This window comes from Plutella xylostella, chromosome 12 (assembly GCF_932276165.1).
Source record: "Plutella xylostella chromosome 12, ilPluXylo3.1, whole genome shotgun sequence".
NCBI lineage: Eukaryota > Metazoa > Arthropoda > Insecta > Lepidoptera > Plutellidae > Plutella > Plutella xylostella.
Window position 1 is genome coordinate 1452354 of NC_063992.1, and position 23287 is coordinate 1475640.

At 40.3% G+C, this 23287-nt stretch overlaps 2 protein-coding genes across 2 annotated transcripts in view; one reads left to right on the plus strand and one right to left on the minus strand.

Moving 5' to 3' along the window:
* LOC105385824 (gamma-aminobutyric acid type B receptor subunit 2) overlaps positions 1 to 1322 on the plus strand; it is a 94649-nt gene extending 93327 nt beyond the window's left edge. Inside the window, exon 17 of the mRNA XM_048624381.1 lies at positions 10 to 1322. Coding sequence (XP_048480338.1) covers positions 10 to 918 — 909 coding nt within the window. The 3' untranslated portion in view covers positions 919 to 1322. The remainder of the gene's footprint in view (positions 1 to 9) is intronic.
* A 996-nt stretch (positions 1323 to 2318) lies between these two features.
* On the minus strand, positions 2319 to 7036 carry LOC105385806 (probable ATP-dependent RNA helicase DDX28). The gene is made up of 5 exons (XM_038119168.2): positions 6444 to 7036; positions 3967 to 4238; positions 3583 to 3755; positions 2834 to 3110; positions 2319 to 2597 (listed from the first exon to the last, which is right to left on the minus strand). The coding sequence occupies exons 1-5, from the start codon at positions 6955 to 6957 to the stop codon at positions 2346 to 2348; spliced, it is 1488 nt and encodes a 495-aa protein (XP_037975096.2). The 5' UTR covers positions 6958 to 7036; the 3' UTR covers positions 2319 to 2345.
* Between the last annotated feature and the right edge of the window lie 16251 nt (positions 7037 to 23287).

Sequence of the window (23287 nt, forward strand, 5' to 3'; positions counted from 1 at the left end):
CTTTCACAGACGGAGCTAAACACCGTGGAAGAGGAAGGCCGTGCCCAATCTGACAAGGCGAGGACACCGAGTATAACAGGAGGTCTACCGATGCTCCTGCTGTCAGTCCTGCCCCCCGTCATACCTCGCGCCAGCTGGCCATCCACCAACGCCTTCGGAGGCCGCAACTCCATCAGCTTTAGTTCTCAACCCAAACTTGACCAGCGGAAATCACAGCCAGCAATCGACTTCTACAATCTCTGCCTCAATAAAAGAGAAGAGAACCCTGGTCTGCTCAAACGAATCAAGAGCTTCTTCGGAACCAGCAGACCATCGAGCAGAAAAGCCTCGACCATGTCCATAGCAGACCCGACTGGGCAAAGCATTGCGGCGGCACTAAAGATGCATGTTGGGATGATAGCTGGTCTGGTCCCCGGAAACAGGAAGCATTCAATGGTCCTCTCTTGCAACACGCTAAACGTTCCCAACCCAGAATGGAAGCTCAGAAGAGAGTCCTACGCCAGGAGCGGACCCATCATTCGGATAACAGACGATGAGCCGACATGTTCCAGATACGACACGGACAGGAGAGTGTCATCAGGGACGCAGAAGTATGTCGCCGAACCGGAGACGAAAGTGAATTTTGTGCTCCCAGCTAGTCATAAGTCGGTATCGCATCAGAATTCATGTGAGAGGTTTAAAGGTTCACCAAGATTTCCCCATAGGATATCTCCTTCAGGTAGCTCCATGGGTTTGGAAGCGAGGAGAAAGACAAGTGCCGATTGCGTCTTCAGCGTGTCAGCCAGGGTCCATGATGAGCAGAGGAGGTATAGTCACCAGAATGTCAGCAATAGTGAGAGCAAAGGCAAAGATATTTTGGAAAGCAGATGGAAATCTACTGAAGATGCCAGGCCTGGGCCTTCTGGGACTACGGAATAGAAAAGTATTATTTACTTTTAGTATAAAAATACAACTTTTCAGTATTACTAAACGTATACATAAGGTATTTGGAAATTTTGAGTGCTCCAAGGAATTAATTAGCAATAATGAGAATTGAAAACTATACGGAGTGCCAATTTTTTGAGCTTCATATCTTTACGTTACTATACATTTTGTAGATATTTTTATGGAGATTTTAAATGTGAAAGATATTCTATTTAGATTTTAGTACATAGGCCTTTATAAAATAAAAAATATTAGTGAACTTATATCATAGGCTACGATATAATTATGGTTATTATGATGATGTGTGTAACTTAAGTTAACTGCTCAAGATTTTGTTACAAAAAACTTACCTAACTGTTATCAGTGTATGTTTAAATGTCTATGTTTTAAATAATATTTAATACCTACGATAAGAGAAAAAATATATCGTCATCAACATAAATTTTAAGGACATAAAAATTATTACAAAACTGAAGGAGTACAACACCAATATTATGTAAGTAGAAATTAGATTTTAAAGCTTCGACAATAGCAGTTTTTTTTTTTCATTATTTATTTACTTACTTTTTATCTGCACCAATATCTAAAAAGACGAAGAAGAAGTTGAAGGAAACTAAAAGTATTTGTTTTAGTACCAAGAATGGGTCGCATGGTGGCGTGGCATGTTACTTACCCAAAACTTTTAAGTTTGTCGACATTTGAAAACTTCACGTATGAGACCCTGTACCTACAGCCAAAATCCACGTAGGTACCGTTAATGCGTATACTTACGTAAAGCTTGATGTTTTAAATGGTATTAATAGTCGAAAAGCAATAATGTGTGTTAGGTTATATAAGTATTTGTATTTGTAAATGGACGTAGGTAACTTGGTAGAAATTGCTATTTTCATAATTTATTCCGAAATTGAAGATTTCTTATGTATGTGACGATATTTATATATTAAAACGATATCTATAAAAGTATAGATATCGTTTTAGTGATATATACCTATTTAAATACATTAATATTATATAGATATCTACATATACATTATAATACATAAATATGGTCCTAAGAGTGTTCATTGTTTTATGTTATTCTTTTGTAAATATAATGGATGTCTATTTATTGATGAATCTCAAAAAATACGTGTGAAAATATACATTTTGAAAGTAAACTGTCGTTTTGTTAGTTTCATTTCAAGTATAAATTAAAATACCCATTTGTATTAACAAATATTTTATATATTCAAGTCTATGCTTTAGACAATAACTGTGATAAACAGATCAGCAATGTAGCCTGCTACATTTCATTCGTATGATAAAATCTAAACAGTATATTGATCATTATGAAACCAATTAGTATTATGAAACTATTATATTTATATGCGGACTACAAAATTCTTTAAACACCCTATAGATATCTAATCTAATTTACAAACTTACGCAGCAACCGCGCCCATAGCCGCAATCCGACTCTGTATAATCCTCTTAATATTCGCATTGACACTGGGCAACTCCCCATTTTTCCTCACACTGGCCTCAATCTTCATGACCAGCTCGACCTCTCTCGGCCAGGCGATGAGGTTGGTCACGTGGCAGCCGGGAGGTGAGCCCAGCCGCCCCGTGCGCCCGCAACGGTGGATGTAGTCTGCCGTGTACAGCGGGAAGTCGAAGTTTATTATGTGGTGGGTCTGTGGAGGGAATAGATTGGAATATTACTTTTGTGAACACCACTACAAAACTACAATAAAGGGGTAGGAATAATGTACAATAGGCGTAAGTATCGCTAAGAGGGGTGCGTCTCTCCTTACTCCCCTTCCGAGCACATTTAGTTCGCAATATAATCTTCTAACGCGAAAGCTAAAGTTATAATTATATGGTAGGTAAATTTATTTATTTATTACTACGGCTATTACAAGTATCTTACCCGAATAGTGTCCAATCCACGCGACGCGATATCTGTGCACGAGATCACGTTGACTTTCCCGTTTTTGTACGCGTCAAACTTGCCAATCTTCAACGGTACAGCCATTTGCCCGTTAATATTTATACACTCTATGCCGTTTTCGTTCAGAAACATGCATACAAAGTCGCAGGTAGCTGTTTTGTTGGAGAATATCATGACTGGACGTTTCTGGTTGACGTCGGCTTGGACTAGCTTCAGTAGTTCTAGTGTCTTCTGCGCTTTGCCGAGACGTATGAATCTGTGGAAAGAATATTGCGTGTGGTTAGCACAAAAATTCTTGATAGGTTTTTATTCAGTATTGGTGGTGCATGGTTGTTTCATTGTCTCCTTCTCTCTGAAATTTTAGAAAGGTAAATGTCCAAGAATGAGCTAGTTTTTATTGATTGTTAGGATCATAGGATCAAGAAACTTCGTGGGTAAACACACAAGACACAGATGTTTTAACTTCATCCCACCTTCCCTATCCTAATGAACACTAGCTGTTGTCTGCCAATAATAATACAGGGTATCCCGTGGCAATGCCACATGCAGGTAGAGGAATAAAATGTTTTAAAAGCAGATCTATTTCTTGCTCTTCAAATTGGAAATAAGGCCCTTTGACTGCTAAATCTAATTAAGTTATAATATTATAATTATTTAATTACTCTTTATTTCTCTAATATTAAAATAAAACAAAAACATCTGTTTCAAGAAAGATTTTTCAGACTTACTTCTGTGGCACATGTGGCATAAGTCTGTGTATGTTCGTGGTAGAGATTGTTCGGAGTGACTGCGGGTCCACAAAGGAGTTGATAGCCTCGGGCAGTTCCACCGGCATGGTGGCACTCACCATCGTCAGCTGGCAACCGGAGGGTGGTGACCTGATGGTCACCTTGTGATGGATCTGAAACCAATAAGTGATTTTTTTATATTTCAATGTTAATGTGAAATGTGTGACTATGAAAAAATGCTATCTTGAGTTGGATTATAAAACAAAATTTATATTACCGGCAATCTTAATAAGTAGGCTGGCAAAAGAATGATTTGCTAAAGATTATGAATTACTAACAAGTAATAATTACATGACACTATCAAAGAAGATACAAAACACTCACAGAAAACTTCCTTAGCAAATGTGCTAATTTGTCCAAAAAGCTATCATCCAACAATGTATCAGCCTCATCCAACACCACATGATGTACATTATCTATCTTGTATATTCCAGTGGTCACCAGTTTACTGTACGCTCCCAGGGTTGTCACAAGTATATCTGTGTATTCTATTGGGGGGTCCAACATTTTCTTCTTTGTTTTCCCACCTATCAGTGTGCTGACATTTATGTCGAACACCTGAGCTATGCTTTGTGCCACTTCGCCAATCTGCATTGCTGAAAATGGGAATTCAAGGTAACAATAAGTAGTTATATAAATATAGCTGCTATATAGTATTCATACATTCAGCATAGTAGCATAATAAGTAGGGGAGCGGGGGGCTAGTTGTAACAGGGGTAAGTAGTAACAAGCATTTTTTACCTACATAATAGAAGAATATTAATTTAATTTTCAATCCAATGTACTACTTTATACGCAATGTATCATTTAAGCGTGGTAAGCATCCCGCCGGACGACGCAGGAAGCGGTGCTGTGCAGGCGCTCCGAAAAAGCCAGGTTTCGGACTTTTTTTTGTTTATACGAAATTGACTAGCATAAAATTCATATTGTTTAGCAGTTTTTGTTTAACAAAAATACATTTAGAATTTGTTTAGTTTCATTATAATTAATTTTAATTTTACAACAAATAAGCGGTTTATTTTTTAAAAATATTATTTTAAAAACCGGTCCTATGGGGTATGTTGTAACAGTTTTACGGGGCTAGTTGTAACATGTTATAACTTACCCCCTTATGTATTTCTTAGTTATGAAATGTCGCGCCCGTACTTAAATTTATTCTTTTAGTATTTTGAATACTTCTTCGTTTAACTTCCTTAATTTTTATTTTAGAATGATACACTACTAAAGAAAATCTACACGTGCTACCCAAAGTTAAGATGTTTACGAATTGGCCTCTGCTGAAGTCTTAGAAAATAAAAACAGTGTACGAAAAGCCGCAAAAACTTTTAATTTATGTCATGCATTTTCATATAGATATGTGAAAAAGAAGAAAAGCAACAATTCTTTATTTTCTTACTATGGACTATGTGGTCTGAAAATAAATATTTATTATTATTATTATTATGTTGTGTCGTTACCATCACGGGACCATGGGGTCCCGGGCATTTGGAAGGCGTGCATGGGGCCGAAGCCAACACGTAGAGGCCCGTTTGACAACATTAATCTATATGAAATGTGACACCAACCGACGATTTTCCCTGTGTAAACTATGGAAGTAAACCCAAGGAAAACCCCCGGTTAGTGCAGGACTATTGTAGGATATGGAGAAAACTAATACAGGGCTATGGAGTGGGGTGCTAAATGGACTGGGTAACTGGGACTATGGAAGGACTATGGCCCCTGCCTGACCTATATGTTTCACACACGGATAAAAAGGCAGGGGGTGACTCGCACACACACTAAATGGGCCCCCCAAAATAGTCGCTAGCACATTACAGTGACGTAGCAACAAGGGGGCAACATGGCATGAGGTGCTAAGGATGGAGAGGTATTCCACGGCTCTCAGGACAATCGCGTGATCGGTCAAGATCCCTACAAGCACCTTACTGGGTAATACATCCTTCCTCGAGCATTGCTGCTCTAGCGGTACACCACTCAAGCCAGCCATTGAAGGCAAGCAAGAGGTGGGAGATCCTGTTCTTCGTCAGTGTTCACTCTGGACAACCAATAAAGGCAAGCCAGAGATGAGGAACAGGGGTTCTCCCCGGCATCGGGTGGGTGGGGTCGCTAATGCCCAACAGCTCGCCACAAGCTGCCCTGCCGCATTATTATTATTATTATTATCAGTTGGCTATATCAAACCCAGATTGGTTTTTCAAGAGGAAGAAGAAGCTAAAATATCTTAGTACTTGCTTACTTGCTTTAACATTTACTTTGGATTGCTTGATTACTTGAACATTTAAAACCTGTTAAGTGTGTGAAGTATTTTTATGTCAAATAAATCTTTAAAAAATGTAAAACTGGTATTCTATTCCTAATGTTACAATTTGCCCCCAGCTTGTTACAACTAGCCCCAATCACGGGGCAAGTTGTAACACCCGCCACTTTTTTTTCAAAAGCGTTTTTACAAAAAGCCTTGACAGTTATGATTATAATTTTCTTTGAAATTGATAGATGGATAGTTGTTAATTGGAATAGTATTGCTAGATTTCCTGAATACTAAACAAGTAAGTTTCCATAGCCAAGAAACCAAAAAATGTTACAACTAGCCCCCCGCTCCCCTAAATAGGATATTAATGTGTCTGTGAACAGGGTCATAACTATGCTTTGATATGCCTTTATCTGATCTAGATGATAATCCAAAAAAAATTAAATGATTTGACTTAATTTTCTATTCTTCTCCATCAGAATAGATTTTTATTAATTTGTATCACATTTTTTTTTAAATATAAACATAGCCATTTTTACCACATAACACTTACCTAATTCTCGGCTTGGCGTTATAATTACAGCAAGAGGGCTGTTAAACTCTTGCTTCTTCAAACTTGGTTTCCAGTTTATAATGTGCTGAATAATTGGCAGCAAATAGGCTAATGTCTTCCCACATCCGGTCTCGGCCGTCACCATCGTATTATAACCTTCTAAAGTAGCAGGGATCGCTTTGGATTGGATAGAAGTAGGCAAGGTGTACCCCAAATTTGCCATAACCTCAATAAGTTCAGGATTCACACCAATTTCCTCAAAACTTTTCCTGTATGATGGCTCAGATTCCGGCTTATTTGCATTCCCATGAACTATAAAGTAATCGTTCTTTGATTTAGGATGCAGCCAGCCTTTGGAAGCTAGTTTAATGCCATCAAACTTTGAATACGTTTGACCCTCGTAATGATTAAATTCTGGCCGCTTACATGATATTATTGGTAGTTTCTTATTTGCTTGTTGTGCACTGTAGTACCGACAGTAAGATGTCCTGAAAACTTGCCGTAATTTAGACATTTTACGATAAAATAGTATTATTTTCAATCAAATCAACAATCAAGCATTTTCACAAATGACACAATTTGTCAACATGACAACTAACATGTGATAGTGACATTGACACATGTCAGCTATCATGTCAGTTACAATCACAGAGTAAAATAGGTGATACAAACCTGTAGTCCCGTTGTCCCCGTAACTGTGTCCCCGTTACGGGGACAACGGGACGTCATTATATTTTCGTTCCGTTGTCCCCTTTGCGGTCAATAGTGAACGGGGACAACGGGCCGTCAAAATTTTACGTGTCGTTGTCCCCTCCGAATTCTATTAGCACGAAAAGGACAAAATAAAATGAAACAAAATGTTACATGATCGGCTTTAGGTAATGGGCAATGTCCGAAAAAATTCGACAACGCTCATAATTTTTCTGATGATAGGAATAACCCTCCGTATCATCCTAAAAAAAATCTCAGATTTATTCTATGCGTTACTAATTTTATAAAAATAAAAACATTTAAAGTTTCACAAAACGGGGATTCTACGGACTTTAGGACTTTTTCCATCGTCTCAATGAGCAATAAAAAAAATGTGACAGGTATGAATGTTCAAAAGGGTAGTGTAGTTACGGAATCTCTCATTGGTTCACTGATTTACAATAAGCCAATGAGAGTTTTGCAAACAACAATCTTATCTGTGCTTTTGTTTCGCGGCAGTATTTTGTCGTGCCGTTAGTGCATCCTTTAAAATTTACACGTTCATCAAATTTGCCAAATTATGTAGTCTGAGCCTATCTGAAACCTAGTTAAACATTGTGAGATATGGCGTTTCGACTTTCTCCGTGTTCGGCATCATAAGGGTCACAGTGACAGTTAAATAAAGTCCATTTTTCTCTCCACCTTTATTTGCAAGGTGCGGGTGCCTATATAAATAGAGTGAGTCGCCCGCGCGCCTCAGTTGGTTTTTGATTTTTGAAGTGAACACTTCGGCAAAATGGCTCAATGTAGCCACGGTTCTCGTCGGCTTCGCTCCGACGGGGAAAAATATAATATTGAATTTGCGGAGTCCTCGCTGCCGGGAGCTGTAGCGTGATGCGGACCAGGCGGCGCGGGGCCTGCCGGCTGCTGCGCACGCAGCCATTGCTGAGGATTTCGCAACGAAGGTTTGAGTTGATAAGCCGTGAGTAAAATGCTATTATTTACTGCTTTTAAAAGCTCAGCCACTGGTCATAATGCTCCGGCGCTTGGGGTTTTTATCCCACGCAGTAGGGTCCGATTCAATAGTCGTGGTGATGATTGATCACATATTCCGGTCCTACTAGTGGCGCTTGAGCTAGATACTTACATTAATGACCGCTTTAAGTAAAGCATATGTTAATTTTATACAGGAAAAAATAATAAAAATATATTTTTCTACCCTCAATTTCTAATATTTTTAGAAAACAGTTGATAAAAACTTTGCTATTACAATAATGCACTTACAGCTTATGTAAGGCTTTACAAACAGGAGCTTTCCAGGACCGTCATAGGATTTTTTACAGGAAGTACGTGGCTCCGAGTTTCAGTATGTTGGGACATTGTGGCATGTGCGGCGAGTAATGTGATCCGCCGGTACCTACCCGCTGAGGGTAGGCAGGCCGATTCGGTGAAATTGAAGTTTCGTGTAACCTGCACCCGGCCCTGTGCTCCTGCGCTGGCCGCCGTCTCGTGGCACCTGCATCGCAGCGTACACCCGGCCCTGCGCTCCTGCCCTGGCCACCGGTTCGTGCCACCTGCATTGCAGCATACACCCGGCCCTGTGCTCCTGCGCTGGCCGCCGTCTCGTGCCACCTGCATCGCAGCGTACACCCGGTCCTGGCCCTGGCCACCGGTTTGTGGTACCTGCATCGCTGCATAGACCCAGCCATGCACTCCTGCCCTGGCGGCTGTACACCCGGTCCTGGCCCTGGCCACCGGTTTGTGGTACCTGCATCGCTGCATAGACCCAGCCATGCACTCCTGCCCTGGTGGCTGTACACCCGGTCCTGGCCCTGGCCACCGGTTTGTGGTACCTGCATCGCTGCATAGACCCAGCCATGTACTCCTGCCCTGGCGGCTGTGTTGTCCCACCTGCATCGCTGCGCACACCTGGCACTCCTGTTCTGGTTGCCAGATCCAAACGCCCCCTGTCTGGGAAGAGATTTTATGCTCAGCGGAACCGCCTGCACTATTGCTAGCACGGTCATCATCATCATCAGCCATCATTATGAGTGACTTATTTAGAAGGTATCGAGTAACGTGCGCTATTCATCAGTGATTATGGCATATGCAGACGAACGTTTACTGCCAAGGTTGGTCATGTTAGCCATACAAGGGCACACCAACGAAGCATGAGTAACCACCTGCAGTCGCCGTAGCCGCATCGGCATGGATGACGACAAATCGGGTAACGTGCACCGCTTCTAAAAGTGTTATAGCACTTCAATTTGATACCTCCGCTGAGGTAGGGTATTCTATTAAAGCAGCTTTCTTCTGAACTCCCCAAAGTGACCTGTAGACTGCTCCTGGGGATAGTTGTGCAATCAATTTTTTATTTCGATGTCTCTGCTGAAGAAACTGTCTAATGCAGCTTTTGTTCTAAACTGCCTAAAGATCATTGGACTGCTCATGGGAATGGTGACGCACGGTAAGTACAGGAACGTTACTCTATACTGATGAGAAACGAACGAACGAGAGCTGTCGTGCAATCGGCACGTTTAATACATACAAACAGATAGAGCGGCTCGCGCCGCAGTGCACTGAAAGTTCGTTTTTCGTCATATAAAGTGACCCCCCAGACACTATCTTAAGTGTCATGACACATCGGCAGATTCCAGCTTTGAGTCTTTTCTTTTCTCGGCTGTGAGCAAAGTGAATCCCACCGGCGAGTGTTCAACCTAAAAGCACTGAGCTAATTCCTGATTTCGTGAAAGTCGCTGTTGCTATACCATACCGCTTCACAAGTTACCGAATTTATTATGATCCTACTGTCGGGTGATCATGATCGGAGTGTCATCGCGGTTTCTGAGTGGCACCATATTAGCTGTCTTCCTTATGTCCCAGTGGATTGTGAGAGTGTATAATCCGAGCTCTTTGTTGAAAAATGCGTGAACCTCCTACGCAGCAGCTGTCTACTAGTTGTGTATCGAATAAATCGAGTATCGGTGCTCTTGCACGAGACGACTACCTTTTGGTAAAATTATAACTTCCACTATTCTGGGAACATGCATATACCTACTGTGTACTGTGTATCACATCACGTGTAGCCGCAGCCCTACTCAATGTACGGGGCTAGATAATAAACAATGGCAGTCGTCATTAAATTTCTATGAATTTCGAAGGTCATCATTTGGAGCACAATCCAAAGGGTGAAAGTACCTATTCATGCCTAAACGGCTTCTCTAATGAAAATGTATTTTTAATTCGATTCTGGCGCAAACGTTTCATAACTATTTTTCAACACTGTATCTGCTGAAACTACTTAGACTGACTGGTTAAGATGCAGACGTGCCGTTTTCACAATTCCATTTTGAGTAATCTGTTTTATGGATCTTTCAGTTAGTTACGTAACTAGTTACTTACCAAGTAAAAAATTACTTGTGTCATGCTCGTACTCGCATCTCATTTAGGAGCTCTCTGGCCTCTAGCTGAAGGCTAGAACTGGTATATATATCTACTAAGCTAGTACAGAGTTATAACCGGGCAGCGGTGACGTGGTAGCTGCTTGATTTATTAGAGTTTGCGGAAAACTTTCTAAATAAGTAATAATTATTAGTCATAATATTAACTCTTCGCAGTTCTTTCAGAATGCAATACCAGGTCGCTGAAGTAGGTAACCTTCCTTAGCTGGACAACAACAAGCCTTTTTGTTTTAAAGAATGTCACAGTTATTGGCCGTTCCACTGTCATATCGATGTCCAAGGACTGTTTCTTGGGTATAGCTAACTACCTAAGTTTACCTATAGATAGCCGCAAGCTATCTGCTGTTGGCGAACTGTCAGTTCTGATTGATAAGTCAGGCTCGAGGTGGCTCGTCCAACTGTCCATGTTCCCGCCACCATGATTGTTGCTTCCACAGATTAGAGTCTATGTTGGCTGTCGTTGCATCAGGTCTGATCAGGTACAACTAACATCTTTACGTACCATCTTTATTTAATCGAGCTATTTTATTTTGTTTTATCCAGGTTGACTTGATGGTTTCAAAATCGAACCTACAACAATGTAAGTAGGTACCTATCTACGTACCTTTGAAGTTGCAATAAGGCGAAGCCTTAAGGTTTTGGCCGAGACTTGCCCTTAGTGTTGACGAACATACCTAAAGGTGACCTTGTTAATGTTTTTCATATGAAGTGCTGAACATTTTACTTATCCTGGTGGCATGACTGATCATTTACTTATAGTGGCGTGTGTAGGCAGGAAGCAATAATAAAAAGTCCCAAGTGCACAATAATGAAAGTAAAGTTTATTGCACAAAGTACACACACAAAAGTCTATTAGAAAGAAGCAAGAAGGAGTAGAAAGTATAGTGGAAGAAATAGCTCAGAAATGATAGCACATACAATAGATTTAAGAATAAGCGGAGTAGGTATTCTCGACGCAAGCAAATTATTAGCAAATAAAATAATCTATTCACAGCGGAGTGCGAAAGCGGACTGCCGGCCGCGGGCCGGCTCAGGTAGCCGCGTGCGAGTATATGAACAATATCATGCGATCTCGCTCGCGCGTAGATCTGCGATAAGGATTCTACGTCACCGCATGCGCTACCGCTGGCCGGCGCACGACTCGACAGAATTATCTATATAAAATACGTTTAGTCTTGTCTGTCTGTTTGTCACTTATTTTAATGTTTACTATATTATAATTATTTTTACTTTTATACATTACTAATATATATATGCTTTATTTAAATTTACAATTTAGAATAGGTATAAGTTATTTTTACGTTTATTTAGTACTTTATGATTTACAACAATGATATTAAACTGTAGATATTGTAAATAGGTATTTTTATATTTTATACATGTAAGTTAACAAATTATTTTGAATTTAAGTTAATGCAAAAGATGTTAGGTACTTAGGTATTTAGGTATCTATTTTAATAAATTGAATAAGTAGGCCATAGGGCACTACATCACCCCCCTCCAGAGACCGTCAAGGGCGATAATAGTCGGGAAATCGTACGCGACGCCCTGATCTCGTCGTCCTGACGACATCTTCATCATCATCAGCACGAAGTATGTCTCGATTTTCCGCATTTGGAGTGTGACGAGTGACTGTGTGAGGAGGTGTGTTTGGTGTGTTGTGGTGAGTGTAAGAGGTAGGTGTGGTAGTGTCTGGGTCACACAGTATGAAGGCCGGCTTGATGCGGTCTATCGATACGGTCACCTGTTTACCGTTCACCAAGATTTTGAAAATCTTGTCACCTCGTTGTACGACCTTGTGGGGACCAGAGTATGCTGGCTTCAAAGCACCACCAACAGTGCAGTCCCTGAGAAACACGTGAGATGACGTGGCAAGGTCCTTGAAAATAAATGTGTTGTGCTTGCTGTTGTGCCTGGCTGTTGGTGATGGTTGAAGGTTCCTAACCAAGTTCCTAAGCCTAGACAAGTAATCAGTTGTATCAACTGTGACATCAGCCTCAGGGTCGAAGAATTCGCCTGGAAGGCGCATAGGCTGGCCGTATACAAGTTCGGCGGCTGAAGCCTGTACGTCTTCTTTATAGGCGCTGCGGATACCCATCAGCACTAGTGGAAGAGATTCCACCCAATTGTTGTTTGCATGGCAAGTTATCGCAGCTTTAAATTGGCGGTGGAATCTCTCCACCAGTCCATTGCAAGCTGGATGGTACGCCGTGGTCCGACGATGCTGGAATCCAGCAATCGTGGATAGGGCCTTAAATAGAGCGGATTCAAACTGCCCTCCTCTATCCGTAACTATATCCGTGGGGCACCCAAACCGAGAGAACCAGCCACTCAGCAGGGCCTTTGCCACTGACTCAGCAGTCATGTCTGCTAGTGGTATTGCCTCAGGCCATCGCGTGAAGCGATCGACGGCGGTGAGACAATACCGGAAACCTTGACACAATGGCAAAGGTCCCACGAGGTCAATGTGGATGAAGGCGAACCTTGACTGGGGTAATTTGTAGGTGCCTAATGGAGCGGACACGTGACGTGTGATCTTGGATCGTTGGCAAGGTAAGCAGGATCGAACCCACTCACGACAGTCCTTCCTAACGCCTGGCCAGACGTAGCGGTCAGAAACTAATTTCGCAGTTGCCTTGGTGCCAGGATGACTGAAGGAGTGCAAGCTTGCGAAAATTGCAGTACGCAACTCCTTGGGCACGTACGGTCTTGGGGTTGAGGAGCTGATATCACAATACAACTGACTACTTGTTCCAGGTATACTTACCTGCTTCAGGTGCAGAGAAGTGTCTCCAGCCAGCAGCTGTTTTAGCTCCGGGTCCTCGAGTTGAGCGGCGGCAATCCTTTCAGCGTGCACAGGTTGAGCAATCTCCTCAATACGCGAAAGTGTGTCCGCCACGACATTGTTCTTCCCCGAGATGTGCCGTATATCCGTTGTAAATTGTGCGATGAAGTCTAATTGTCTGAACTGCCGGGGAGAACAATTGTCTTTACGAGAGTGGAAAGCAAACGTGATAGGCTTGTGGTCCGTATAAATGACGAAATCACGAGCCTCCAACATGTGACGGAAATATTTCACACTCTCGTAAATGGCGAGCAACTCTCGGTCGTAAGGAGAATACTTAACCTGTGCAGGGCTCAACTTACGTGAAAAGAAAGCGAGAGGCTCCCATGCTCCCTCGGTCAGCTGCTGCAGGACAGATCCAATAGCTTTGTCTGACGCGTCCGTGACCAACGCCAACTTTGCGTTGCAATCAGGATGCGCCAGCATTGCTGCTTGACACAAGCTGTCCTTGCACTTCTGGAATGCCAGGTGTTCCTGGGGAGAGAAGTCCACGGGATGCGAACCTTTTACCGATCCGGTTAGTAGGGCATTTAATGGTGCTTGGTGAGTGGCAGCCTCGGGAATAAACCTTCGGTAAAAGTTTAGCATCCCGAGGAACCTTCGTAGTTCCCTGACAGTTTTAGGTGCAGGGAAGTTGTGAATGGCCTCGACCTTGGAAGGTAGGGGCCGTGTTCCCTTGGCTGAAATATTATAGCCTAAGAAGTTTACCTCCGGCACACCAAAGACGCTCTTAGAGCTGTTGATAACCATACCGTATTCCCTCAGTCTGGTGAAGAGCTGGCGCAGGTGGGTCTCGTGGGTCTTCTGGTCTTTCGAGAAGACCAGAAAATCGTCGATGTATGAGTATGTGAAATCCAGACCCCTGAGCATCTCATCCACGAAGCGCTGAAACGTCTGACCGGCATTTCGAAGTCCGAACGTCATGTACGGGAATTCGAAAAGACCGAATGGTGTGGTGATGGCGGTCTTCGGGATATCATCCGGATGGACAGGAATCTGGTTATACGCCTTGACCAGGTCGATCTGGGAGAAGACGGTACAGCCAGACAGGCTGTGAGCGAAGTCCTGGATGTGCCGGATGGGGTAAGAGTCCGGAATAGTACGGGCGTTCAGCATTCTGTAGTCTCCACAAGGGCGCCAACCATCGTCCTTCTTCGGCCCGAGGTGGAGCGGCGAAGACCAGGGCGATTCTGATGGTCTACAGGTGCCAGCTTGCAACATGGCCTCGAATTCGGCCTTGGCTATTTTTAATTTTTCAGGGGCCAACCTACGTGGTGAACCTGATACTGGTGGCCCAGGTGTGGTGCGGATGTGGTGTACAGTGTTATGTTTAGGAGTGCGGTGTGTGCCATGAGGACGAGTGATGTCTGGAAATTCGCGTAGTATGTGAGTGTATGCGGAATTACCGAGACTTACTTTAACCGATGAGATGTCATCAGTACGACGGGCAGGCGAAGCCGGGGTGGTGAGGCTAGTGTTATTATCGATGAGGCGTTTGTTCCTGCAATCAACAACTAGATTATAATAGCACAAAAAATCCACGCCTATTATCGCCTTTGTTACGTCGGCTACAATAAATTTCCAAGTGAAGTCGCGGCGTAAGCCTAGGTTAAGAGAAACATTTATGTAACCGTAGGTATTTATTGTAGTTCCGTTAGCCGCGCACAACTCGTAATTTGTTTTGTTTAACTGTCGCGCTATTGCCGATCGGGGATAGACGCAGAGGTCGCTACCAGTGTCGACCAGAAACTGCACCTTCGACCGCTGATCGGTGATGAACAGGCGACCCGCACTCGGACAATCATCAGTCGCCATTACTGATTGCCCCGAGCATTTCCCGCCTGTGGGTAGTCGCACGGCTTCACGCAACGTTTCGCCCGCTCACCGAAGTTCTGGTGGTACCAGCACTGTGGGTACCGTCGGTATGCAGATGATGAGCGGGTGGAGCTGGATCGACGGCCGTGACGCGTGCGGCTGTGGGAGCGTTCCCGTGGGCGGGACATTCGGTCCACCTTGTCCGCCAGCTTCTCCATCTGCCTGGTGAGGGCGGCGATCTCCGAGCTCCCGGCGCCACTCGACGTACCTGGTGCAGCTGCTGTAGACGTGACAGCGGCTGTAGCTCCGATCTGGGTACCGACGACGTCGTGGATCCTGTCAGCTAACTCGGTCAGCTCAGTCAGGTCCGTCTTGGATTGGGATGCGATGATGGCCTGAGTGGAGCTGGGCAGGCGGCTCGTCCAGATAGTCCGCAGGAACTCGTCAGGTACTCCGGGGCCGGCCAGGTCCTTCAGGTGCCGGTAGAATTGCGAGGGCTTCCGGTCTCCGAGCTCCTCGTGCATGAGAAGCTGCTTCACCTTCTTCTCGCGTGACGCCGACAGCCTCTTGATGAGCTCAGTTTTGAGCTTTTCGTATTTGTCCGCGTCCGGAGGGTAGGAAATTATGTCCTCTACCTCCGCGGCGTATTGGGCATCCAGGTTGCCGACGACGTAAAAGTACTTCGTCTCATCAGTCTTGATGTTGGCCAGGGTGAACTGCGCCTCCATCTGGCTGAACCACAGCCCTGGCTTCTCCGCGTAGAATGGCGGAATTCTCACGCCAACTCGGAAGGTCTCCGCTGACGATGATGTCGATGCTTTTTCTTGAGCCATCTTCAAAGTGTCCTTTTACGGGGTCACCAATATAGTGGCGTGTGTAGGCAGGAAGCAATAATAAAAAGTCCCAAGTGCACAATAATGAAAGTAAAGTTTATTGCACAAAGTACACACACAAAAGTCTATTAGAAAGAAGCAAGAAGGAGTAGAAAGTATAGTGGAAGAAATAGCTCAGAAATGATAGCACATACAATAGATTTAAGAATAAGCGGAGTAGGTATTCTCGACGCAAGCAAATTATTAGCAAATAAAATAATCTATTCACAGCGGAGTGCGAAAGCGGACTGCCGGCCGCGGGCCGGCTCAGGTAGCCGCGTGCGAGTATATGAACAATATCATGCGATCTCGCTCGCGCGTAGATCTGCGATAAGGATTCTACGTCACCGCATGCGCTACCGCTGGCCGGCGCACGACTCGACAGAATTATCTATATAAAATACGTTTAGTCTTGTCTGTCTGTTTGTCACTTATTTTAATGTTTACTATATTATAATTATTTTTACTTTTATACATTACTAATATATATATGCTTTATTTAAATTTACAATTTAGAATAGGTATAAGTTATTTTTACGTTTATTTAGTACTTTATGATTTACAACAATGATATTAAACTGTAGATATTGTAAATAGGTATTTTTATATTTTATACATGTAAGTTAACAAATTATTTTGAATTTAAGTTAATGCAAAAGATGTTAGGTACTTAGGTATTTAGGTATCTATTTTAATAAATTGAATAAGTAGGCCATAGGGCACTACATACTTACCCAGTTAAGACATGTTAGCCGGGTTTCATTTATCAACTATTATAATTGTTATTGTTGTGTTAATCAATCTTTATTAATTGATGTCATCTACCAAGGAATGCTGCCAGAGCTCATAATATTCACACATGATGATACAGAATGATAGTAGCCCACAAAATCGGTGCAAAGGCTTATAAAATAACTTTCCTTCCTAGTAGGACTGCACAGGAACTCGTTAACCGCCGAGTTAGTTAGAATACAAAATTAGACTGTGTGTTACTTGTCAATTTAGAATATGAATATAGTGACCTGCATCATGTTTTGAAAAACTGAATACTAAGTTATCCGCCAGTATCACAGCCTTCATCTAATCTTTTCCAGTAGCTGATGAGGCTGAGATATTTAGTAAAATTATCTTCCCTTCAAGCACCACTCCTCGTTCCAAGGACTAGATGCCGCGCCAGGTGTTGCAGGCCGTGTCCTCGTACAGGGCTGACTGAGCAGGTCCTCGAGGCTCCAGGGTCGGCTGCTGCATTTCTGAGGTCAGTCCAGAATTACATACCCTAGTCAGCATGTGCTGACCTGAGCCCCAGCGGCCTGGATCGATATTCTACATTTTACAGCTTTTAAATATTGTTGCAAAGTATTTCACTGGTTCCATCCATTCGGCTAGTGTATGTTAAAAATATTGCCTTGACAATAACAAGATATTGATCAATAACTACTTATAAGTATTGCTTTCGAAGAGGCACTGTCTGTATCCATATGTATAAATACCTACCTATAGGTATAGGTACATACCTTCCATAACTTTCTGACAAGTCAGGAATAATAAGGAAGTACTTAAGTCTTATGTATACATATACCTTTCTTTTTAGTATATCTATTACCTAGAAATCTATGCATTTTAAATTTATAGATTCAAATATTTATCCACTGATATACTCATCAGTAGCTTATGGGTCACAGTTGGTTTTCTCTCCACCATGCGATAATAAACACATCTCACAATGTTTAACTAGGTTTCAGATAGGCTCAGACTACATAATAGACGCATTTTTCCTGAAATAAAAATGACATATTATGTATCTAGCCTATCTGAAACCTAGTCATTTCTGCATGGTGATATTACAACTGAGGCGCGCGGGCGACTCACTCTATTTATATAGACACCCGCACCTTGCAAATAAAGGTGGAGAGAAAAATGGACTTTATTTAACTGTCACTGTGACCCTTATGATGCCGAACACGGAGAAAGTCGAAACGCCATATCTCACAATGTTTAACTAGGTTTCAGATAGGCTAGATACATAATATGTCATTTTTATTTCAGGAAAAATGCGTCTATTATCACCCAGGTTAGTTATGAATTGATCTATGCTAAAAAGCGATTTGATGTGGAGATAGGTATTATATAAAATTCATGAAATAAAAAATATACCTACTTGTGTTTTTTAAAGTTTATTTTGAGAACGGGGACAACGGGACTGATTTTTTATTTTTTTATTAAGTGCCGCTGTCCCCGTTGAAGAGCTCACGTCCAACGGGGACAACGGGCCTGATTTTATTTATTTTCTGAAAGTACCGTTGTCCCCGCTTAACGGGGACAAGAATTACGGGGACAGCGGGACTACAGGGATACAAAGGCTGTTATTATTCCGGGGCGATGTAGGTATTTATTTGCCTTATTATTTTAGAAATTTTCTCAGTACACGAGCTGGATTCGCACGAATCAAAGAAAAAATCGACTTTCCTAACGGGAAGTCGACCTACAATAGCTGAATGCTCAATCACGTAGTTTCTAGCCTTTCTAGGCCTACCTACTCTTAACATACCATATCGTCGCGTTGCCTCTCCCACTTGTTTGGATTCGTCAGTTGGTTCCGTGGCTGAGCCTTGGGTCTAACTCACGTCTAACTGTCAGGGCCCTTGGGGTAGGTGGTAGGTGTAGGGAGGTATTAGAATTATGTATTAGAAGTGATCAATGCCTGTAACTTGTAGCTCATTTTACACCCCTCGGAGAGGCTCTTCATAAAGGTTGGTTCGGGCCACAAACTTATCTGCTCCGGTGAAGTCGGACTAAATTGATCCATATCTCATAGATGAGATGGGTTACTAAAAGCACATGGGCGAATTAAGTACATCATTGAAAAACATAGAATCTAAGAGAATGAAGAAATATGAGAAATTTACGGTAGCTCTTACCGGCACAATAAGTTTGTGGACCTGTTTGTTAAATAAGTACTTACTTACAACTAACTGAAATAACGTGAATGTCCATGTAGTTAGGTATTTGGAAATTAAGTACAATGTATAACTACTATCGCTCTTACGGTGAAGGAAAACTTCGTCAGGAAACCTGCATAATTAGATTTAGCACATCTAGATGTGTGATGTGAACCCACTAACCCGCAGAGGATACAGTAGGTACTTATAGTTATTGTGCATTAGGTACTTAAAAAAGTTCAGTTTGTAGATTCCATTGCTGATGGTATTATCTATTATTAGTATAGTCGGGTTCAAATAAATCTTACCCCTCTTAGTTTAGTACTCTAGAGAGGGGTCAGGTTTCTTTAAACCTAAATATCACGACAAATTTATTTATAGAAAGGGTAGGTAAGTAAGTAATAAAATTACAGAAGTGCCAACAACAATAAATTTATTTCGACACATTCAAGGAGAGAGAAGCTTGAACAGCAATGAATGTATACTTTAGAATTAGATTCATGTCTTAAAATGTATAATAGATTGACAACCATAACAAGAAAACTTACAAAATAGTATAATAATAATAAATAGTTATAGCATCACGTGAAAGTAAATGAAATGATTAGCATGCATCGGTACATTTCACCTTATATTTACCTACTATACACAAGAATCTCTAAACACAGTGACAGGTATAATTTGTGACCACTTTACTACCCACAAAATACGTTATACATATTACATGATTTCTACAGGCTGAAGCACACTGTTTAGCGCGATTGATCAGTAGGTGTTTTAGTACAGAGGGGGGCAAAGAAACCGGACCACTATCAGGTAGCATGAACACAATTTTGTAAGTTTACTAATCACTCGCACTAAACAGTGTGTAAATCTGGCTTACCATATCGCCAGTCTCTGATTTAAAATTTGTTCAATTTGTCCAACTCTTTTTGAGATATACCTACCTGTTGCGGAAAAAGCTACCACATTGCAAAAAATCGCCATTAGTTAAGTATTTAGTAAATTATATTATATCAAACATTTATAGTGAAAGGTCAGTAAAATGCAGTCGAATTTCAATATAAAAATATGTAAGTAATTTAAATAAATGAATTAACTTGCTTAATTTGCTAGAGACTTTTTCCGAGGTAAGTAGGTATATTGAAATGGACTATAGCACTTCAGAAACTGACCGTACATTCTATAATATTATATTGCCTATAAATATGTAACAAATTATATGTTTTTAAAATATATTTGATGTCTTATGTTAATTACGAATTTGTTTTACCTAGTTTAAATTACAAAATTTTAACAAAAGTCTGCATATATAGTAATAATTTAGAAAGTAAATAAATAAATAATATAAAAATGCTCTCAATGCTTATTCTGTTAATGTAATGTAGGTAAGTATGCTTACTAATAACTCAATTTTAATAAATGTAAATAAATTCATTTCGTAAATAGTTACCTTACAATAAGAATCAGATCAATACTGCGTATGGTATTCAATAATCAATAAATAATAATGATAATAAATAAATTACATTGTGGCAGTAAATGCAGACATAATAAAAAATGTTAGTTAATATACGTAAATACTTACAGTACGTAGGTATTTAAATTTAAATATAGTACTTACCTAATTGATTTATAATTATAAAATATATATTAAATAAGTAACATAAAAACTGCCGTCCTTAAATATAGATTAAAAGGATGTTAGATATAAAAGATTTAATTAATGTAAATATGGATGAAATGCAAGTAATACTCGAAACGATGATTCATAAAATTAGCTACAAAGAAAACAGATGCCTGATAGTAAATTTATCCCTAAATGTTGTCCGTACATACAAGTGTAACAAATTGTCCAAATTACTTAGTAAAATATAATCATTAACTTAATTCTTAGAACAAGAGAATATAGTATAGATAATAATATTATCATTTAAGCACCACCAAAGCAATAATGCATAGCAATTGGAGTCATAGATCTCAACAAGAAGTTTAAGGAAGACGCCACCGTTATTTTATATCTGCATTTGCACCTAGGTGCTTGGTTCAAAAGAAAATCAGTAAATACACTATTTCCCAAACAGATTCGTCTAAGAAACTAGAACCAAACAGACAGTCTCGTCTTTAAAAATATACTCAAACACACCAGATGCCAACAGTAATAACAACACACTCTCATACACGTAATATTACTTTGTGATATAATGCCTAACAACTGAGATCGACACTAAATTTAATGCAGACACTTTGACCTCGGGAAGCCAAACAACAGATAGGTACAATGTGCTTACGATGTTATTTGCTAACACATCGCTGTGAATCCAATATACTCGTATAACTATCTATGTTTATCCGAAGGTAATAAGATCGACACGAGACAAGATTTACTTATACAAACGGAGCCATTTATACTGTTTCTTTCATTTTCAATTGAGACAAAAACACCTCTATTACAATAATTTATACGGTAAAATGTACGTAACAATATAAGAAAAACACCATTAAATCATACCTAATTAGAATAGTAATGTACCGACTACATACGGCGACTACGAGTTTATTTCTATCACATCACCTATCGATCTATGGAGGTTGGAACTATAGCAGTAATTAAGCCGAAAACTGGTCACGTATACATAAGTGCTTTTTACGAAGCCAGGTGACAATTCATGGGATAATTAAATCATATTTCCTCGAATTTCAAAATACTTCTCATTGGAATATTTGTATGTACTTAGTAGTGCTCCGGCTCGAAAACTGATAAATTTCAACCCTGTATACTTTGTACCATTAGATGATTCATATTCCAATAAGTACTTAATCGAGTGCAATTAACCTTTGGTGTTAGCAATTCTGATGGAAATACTAAACTCGCTGTTAACAACTGGAGCGGAAGACCCAACAATCTAATAGATCAAAATCATAGGAATGGACTACATACCGACAACACCTAATAGTATGAGTAAAATAATATTTAACAGTGCACATATTTAAGCAAATCACAATATAATACAACCCGTAACCAATTTATTCGAGAAAACACCTATCTATGCACCAAAGTACTTGGTGTATGTATTTCTGAATACAAAGAAAGACAGAGTTTCATTAGACCTTACCTTACTATAAATATTTAAATAGACTTGCCATTGCCACCATCGTTTTAACCAAATGAGAATTACGTATCATAATCACGAAAACAACGTTTTCTATCCAAAAAATAGAAGTATTCGTACTTATACGAAACTAAAGTAAACGTTGACATTATTTGGAAGGTCCGTCTGGTTTCCAGCCACTTTAATCCGTATTATCAGATCGATAGCCACGTCCATGAGGGATTAGGTAACCGCAGGAAAAATAAGACCCTTTTGCATGATCAATATTCAACAAACCTCTTAGGGCACTGAAACTACTGAATGTCAACATTTCGTCGGAAAGGAAGACGTAAATAGCATTATGAAGACTTCAATAAAAACATTATTGGGTAGAGTGGGCCATAACTGTATGGATACACGATGAATTATGTATGTTACGAAATACATAGTAGGTATGTGAATGGAGTAGCAGTGTGTTTGTTGAAGATAAAGACAGATAGGTACTTAAAATAAATTTAAATAAAAACCACATGATAACCCTATTTTTGCGGCCTACTTTGAATCTTTTAAAATCAATTTTGGAAAGAAGAAAATATTCAAAGTTAACTTCATCAACACCAACTCAGAAACTATAATGATCTTAGCACAAATTTAGTTTTATAGATTAAAATTCCATACTTTACATAGGTACGTACTTACATTTAACTACTAGGAGATATAAAATTAAATGTCTAAAAAAATAAATTATCATTTGGACATAATATCGTTTTAAAACAAAATAGAAAATCTATATATTGCTGATAAATTTCATATTATTTCATATCACAAAGTACCTACCGTATGCGCATAATATACTTTTAATCGTAAATTACGCTTATAAATACCTAAAAACTAACAACAATGAAATATATATTATATACTTAATATTATTTGAATAGAAATTACTGTCTGATGACTACTCTTAGTTAATTGAGAATTACATCGATGAAATTTAAGAAAAATCAGTGTCAAAAAGGGTTTCTCATGATATTACTATCAAAAAGGTCCTTATAATATATCATACCTATAGACTAGATGCCAAATGTTAAAACAACGAAACAGTTATCATAAATATAAGAGATAGTATAGCA

Excerpts from the sequence above, each read along its gene's own strand:
- LOC105385806 (XM_038119168.2), bottom strand. The coding sequence starts at position 6,957 with ATGTCTAAATTACGGCAAGTTTTCAGGACATCTTACTGTCGGTACTAC. Across the intron at positions 3,756-3,966 it reads ATTTGCTAAGGAAGTTTTCT|ATCCATCACAAGGTGACCAT; the intron begins GTGAGTGTTTTG and ends TATTGGTTTCAG. Across the intron at positions 3,111-3,582 it reads ATGCCACATGTGCCACAGAA|ATTCATACGTCTCGGCAAAG; the intron begins GTAAGTCTGAAA and ends TTCTTTCCACAG.